The sequence below is a fragment of the Alligator sinensis genome, unplaced genomic scaffold (genome assembly GCF_000455745.1).
Source record: "Alligator sinensis unplaced genomic scaffold, ASM45574v1 scaffold791_1, whole genome shotgun sequence".
NCBI classification, from domain to species: Eukaryota; Metazoa; Chordata; order Crocodylia; family Alligatoridae; genus Alligator; species Alligator sinensis.
Window position 1 is genome coordinate 510,799 of NW_005842258.1, and position 6,000 is coordinate 516,798.

At 43.9% G+C, this 6,000-nt stretch overlaps 1 protein-coding gene across 1 annotated transcript in view; it reads right to left on the reverse strand.

Moving 5' to 3' along the window:
• Positions 1 to 6,000, reverse strand: part of MYO10 (myosin X) — a 213,687-nt gene that overhangs the window by 37,242 nt on the left and 170,445 nt on the right. The window contains 2 exon segments of the mRNA XM_025208873.1: positions 703 to 817; positions 944 to 1,068. Coding sequence (XP_025064658.1) covers positions 703 to 817; positions 944 to 1,068 — 240 coding nt within the window.

Here is a 6,000-nt window from a genome sequence, read left to right on the forward strand (position 1 = left end):
GACCTTTTTTTGTGTTGTAACCCCATCAATATATGCTTCTAAAAACAAGAAATACCCGGGGGGTTTGGAAGCTTGTGAACTAACGATATTCTTTTTGGGGGCTGTTATTTTTGCTTTTTTTAACTGATTTCCCTTTTTTCTGGATTAAAGATGACAGAGGCAAAGGCTAGCTGCCTGTTCATAGACAAGTCCACTTTCAAGGCAAGTGATACCAAAGGAGTTAACAGCACCTCACAAAAGGAGCTTTAGAGCTGAAAAGGCAACTAGTGTTTAGATCCTGATTCTGCCATCTATAAACATGCTGGTGTTTCTGCACTGGAGTTGGGGCACAGCAAAATATAACTCCATCTGACCTGAACCCTTTAACCTGCTGCTATAAATGCTTAGGCACCAAGAGTTACTTGGGAAAACAGGGCCATTAAACTAAAGGAGCAGTCACTTCAGTCAAGTGACTCGCATGGGGAAGTGGCTGTGGAATCAGAGTGCTAGATTTTGAATTCATTTTGGGTAAGGACCAATTCTACCCATGATGAGCATCAAACAGTGCACAGCACAATGGGGCCACTCAGCTCTGCTGGAATGCAGATAAGAAAGTACAATCACAGCTACAGCAGTGCAGCTGAAAAGTACTGCAGTAGTCTTAAATTTGAATGAGCAACAGCCACAGCGTTAGAAGATCATTCTCTAGTCAAATGATTTTACCTTATTTTTCCCAAGCTGCCACTCTGTGCTTGTGCTGTCATACAAATGGAGAAGGATAGCACATTTCCCATTTAAATCTTCAGGCAGGGTCAAGTTTCTCATTAGGACCTTATACCTGATGAGAAAAAGATATTATTATTGAACTTTACAATGCAGATATTAGCTCTACTTTATTTTTACTTTTTTGTTGGAGATCCACGAGCTGTGTTTAAATCATACAATTGTCCCAAACCACATTTACCTCTTATAAAAATCCTGAAAGGGTCTCCTTACTGGAAAGCCTGCCCTTCGTATCCTCACTGTTTCCAGCATCCCAGAATAACGCAGTTGGTTCAGCACCACAGTCTGATCAAACTGGTCAGGCATCTAGAACAAGGAGAGTTTTAAACAAAATAAAAAGTAAGTTTCTTTATATCAACCGCTGTTAATGCAGCCACTGCAGAATTTGTTTCACAAGACCTTGGGAAAATAAGCAGAGAATATTTGGATATAAATCCAAATTAAGGGACTGAATCACAGGTTGGTCCACACCTAAAATACATTATGCTGGCTACACAGTTTCTAAGGATGTGGGCATTTTAACACACAAAAATATTTCTTCAGGATGAAGCAACCTAAAAGGGCAAATACACAATGTAATCTCCATATTTAGAGCATTACATCCCCAGTTTAACCTCAGCAGCCATCCCTTTCCACTTCGTTTCTGTTTACCAACCAGGTTTTGCTCTCAAATAAAGAAACAAGGAAAAGGATCACAGGAGATCCAAGTCAATAGACGTGAGTTTGTAAGAAAAAAAATGAAGCTTTAATTTACATTCCTTGGAGATAATCAATTCTGCTCTGCCAGGCATCTCTGATACAAACCTGGCAGGTTAAGACCAGTTAGAGCAGGAAGAGGAGGAGGAAGAGGGTTATGTGAAAAAAAAGAAACCTGTAAGAACAGCAAATATTTCATTTCCTGTTTCAAGTTTCAAAGATAAATTTGCTAGTGGCCCCTCCCCTCCCATATTAGTCATGTGCATTCACCATTAATGCCAAGGAGCAGGCTGCTTCTTTTAATCTGTGTACAAGGAAGAAGGTATTTGTCAGACATTCATCTGCAGAATTGGTTTCCTTTGGCTTACACTTAAGGAATTTTAAAAGGAAAAGAGAGGCATCTGAAACAGCAGACACACAAATACTCTGAAGTGGAACGTCAGTGGTGCACCCTGTTGAAAAGGCAGAATTACCCCAAGCTGGCTACCTTTTGTTATACTTAGGGATGATGTCTAACTTTTCACCTAATGCTACAGTGAATTGGTAAAAAGCTTAAACTCTTGCAACTATCATGTAAAGACACTAAAGACTGGGCAAGATCTTCAGCTGATAAACACTGTTGGCCTGAACTAACAAAGCACGTAAGACAGGGGTGGGCAATTATTTTGGGAGGAGGTCTGCTTACTGAGTTTTGGCAAGCCATCAAGGGCCATATGACAGGCAGCCAGGGGCACATAAATATTACTTCTCTAAATTTGTTAGGGGCCCCGCAGGCCGGATACAATGGCCTGGTGGGCCACATCCGGCCCGTGGGCCGCATTTTGCCCACCCCTGACATAAGAACACAATTTCCTTGAGACCCACAGCAATCAGTGGAACTACTGACCTGCATATTAGTGGAAGCACCTGTTTTGCAGGGGCAGGACCAGAGTGCTCAGCCCATTTTGTGACTAACCCAGAGGGCAGGATCCATCACTAGTTTGGTTTATACAGGACCTGATCCAGCTACTGCTGATTTCATTGGGAACTGAATCCAGCCCTCATGCAATACTGGTTCAAAGTCCTTTTTCCATTACTCAAAATAGCACATTTCAATTACACCTCTATATACTGCTCATCAATCATACTGTACATAAAGCTATGCCACTTGTCACAAGTAACCTTAAGAAAAGCCACCCTTAAAAACACATTTAGACCTTCCCAGCTTTGTGTCATTACGCACCTGCAGCAGCTGCAAAGAAAACTAACTGCAGCATAAAAGAAGAAAAACCCCTCTGCCAGTAACAAACCAGATTTATTAGTTCGTATTGTATATTCAGCAGGTATTTTAAAAAGTAACCAAAAGTGTACTAGTTTCAGCTCCCCTTTCAGAAAACAGCAAACCAAATGAAAAAAAAAAAAGATGTGTGTCACTAACCTCTGCATTTTATTTCCCCCCACATTAATATTTTCAAGTTTGGCCCTAGGGGCAGCAAAAAGCCCTGAACCAAACTGCTCAGCTCTACCAAGTCGTTCTATAAAGTTCGGTAGCACTCACCATTGTACTGGCTCCGTGAGCTCATTTCAAACTCCTCTTTGGCAGAGAGGCCAAAATTCATGTGGAAAACAACTGCCACATTGACCTTTTCCCCGCAGCTAACGACACTGAACAAAAATGAACACCATTCCTGTGTTTTAAAAAGTGCTTGGTCACCATAGCAACCCCTCCCATTCTCAGGATAATTAGAGCGGTGTGGCTGCAGGATCTGATATAAGGCTAGAGGGAAAACAGTGGGCCAGTGAGAAATTCAGCCACTAAAACCAGCAGTGACTACGAATCCCACTCCAGAGATTGCACCTCTGTGCTCTAACCCTCTGGTCACTCCAAGCACCGTATTGAAGATTATTTTCTGTTATCAATAAAATGATTTACAGGCAGTCCTCAACTCACAACATTTTGAGTTATAAACGTTGTAAGTGCGAAACGTTGTAAATTGACACCCTGTTTCAACTTTACAATGCTTGATCCAATGCGATGCCATACCAGCGAACAAGTTCGCTGCATTGCTTATCTCCCTGGAGAACATCTATCCAAACTTCCTTGGACACTTTCTTTAAGAAAGCAAACAAGACTCCAGAAAAACCTGCAGCCAAGACTCCTGAGAAGGCTCCAGTCAAGAACCCTTCAAAAAGTCCAGCAAAGTCTCCTCAAAGAAGTCCTTCCAAATCAATATGATTGCTATTTACAATATAAATACATTAATGTAGCTATATTACTCATCTATAATTGATCGAGTACAAAATTCTGGGGTCTTTTTGGTAAAAATAGGGTATCGGGCCTTGGTTCAGGAACCAATCCCCGATTTATAACATTGTTTCCTATGAGAAAATTGGTTCCGAGTTACAACGTTTCAACTTAAGATGTAGTTTTCAGGAACCAGTTGTGTGGTAAGTCCGAGGACTGCCTGTATTCTCTCCTGTGTTTTTAAACCTAAAGCTCTAGGGAGTCAAAGGATTCACCTGTAAATGAATGACACAGACACCCCTGCATGGTGTTTTTGTGGCTCACTTTGTAACTGTATTCAACACGCTTGAATTTCCACTTTCCTCTGAGCCCACACAGTAAGCACCGGTATGCATCTGGTATATAGTGCCCTAGGACAAGATACATGTCAATGGCAGCCATGATACCAGTACTCTCCTGGACTGCAATTACCAAGTTCTCTTGACACAGTGGAATAGTTTTATATCATGGACAAACACTGTTTGTGGTCCACGAAACACTTTTGGGCTAGCCTAACAAAATCCTAATTACAATGTATGAGCATAAGCACAATAATTTGCTTGCCTTCCCTGCATCAGAATAACTGACAGTTGGGGAGAGGGGAGGCAACTGGAGTGGGGCTAGGGGTGGGGATGGGGTAGGAGGTCACCAAGCTGGGTATTTTATTCCCCTCTCAAACTAATGTTTTGTTTTGGAGAAACACGCTGCTTTATAGCTGCTTTGAATCATGGGCCTTAGTACCAGCTAACCGCAATCCTGCCAGACCCAGACAGTTGAAAATCAGGAATCAGGACATGTGACTGATTTGGAAAAAGTCTCATTATACGCCTTCTGAATTTCCCTTTGGATTTTGAGCCTTTAGGGGTGAAGTAATATTTTGATGGTATTTTCCTGCAAATGTACAGGCTAACAGCTCTTGTTTATTTGCTTGCTTGCTTTCCTGAAGACCGTGATTGTCAGGTAATCACCTGACTCCAAAGGCCCGTGTTGTAAGAGAAACAGCAAACACCTAGAAGAACTCAAAGAACCTTGCCTGCCAAACACCATGAAAGGTCACAACACTGCACTCCACTGAATTAGGCAACTAAACTCCTCTCATCTCTTGTGCATGTGCCTTCCCTATATGGTCTTTTCAATGTTTTTTAAATCACACATTGATATGTGACATTACTTAGAAGCAAGGCCAAATTAGGCCCTGGTGTAATTTCCCCTTCCAAGAACAGTTATACCAGCAGCAAAATTTGGCACTCTAGCATTTCAGCCTTTAAGAAATTTAATTATTACTGCAAGGGCTTCCAGCATTATGCACGGCTTGTTTCTTCTATGCATTTTAAATAGCCATCTCCTGCTGGGTGACATGTGTCCAGCACATGGTAGCGGATATAGGTTTCACACTACCTGAGCCTGTAGAGACAGTGAACTGGCTTGTCCACAGAAAGACTGAGTGGTTACTCTGCTCTCAGAAACATTTCTCCCTTCCCTTGAAGCATCAAAATTGGCTCAGACACCACAGTCTGATCTTGGGGGTGCATGCCTGCAGACAGTCAGAAAGGGAGTCAGAACATAAGGTGTTTGAACATGTCCCCATTTCACAGCTAGAACCAAGACAACTACAAAAAAATGCTTGTTCAGTCCTAGGCCTAGTACCCCAGCACTCAGCATATATACAGAGGACTGTTTTAAGAGCCCTCTTAAGCTAGGCCACTTTATCTGGCCCATGGGGCCCATAAAAAATTTAAAAAATATTTATCTGCTCCTGGCTGCCTGTCAAAGATGACAGGAGCCAGGGGAAGTAGGACCCAGGGGGAGCTGCAGCAGGATTGGGCAGCCCAGCCCCGCCCCGCCCCGCCCCCAGCCATTTCCCTGCCCCGGCACTGCTCCAGCACCACCTGGCTCCAGGGCCATGCCGGTACAGGGGGGAGGGGAAGAGAGAGTATGTGTATAGGGAAGGGCAGACTCTGTGGGGGTGGGCTGTGTGTGTGTTCATAGGGCGAGTCCCACATGCACACCCGATACACATGCACCTACACGCCTCCTCGCACTGCCATACACGCAGACCCCACACCCATACCCCCTCACACACCCCAGCCACCCTCTCTCTCACACACAGCCCTCTGCAAACCCCATACCTACCCACACCCCATATATCCACACTGTCCCAGGGGAGCCGGGGCGACAGAGGAACCCCGGGTCAACAGAGAGCCCCACTTACCTCCTGTAGAGCCGGAAGAGCTGGAGGAGGGGCGCACGGCAAAACCACCGGCGCGGGTGATCAGCCA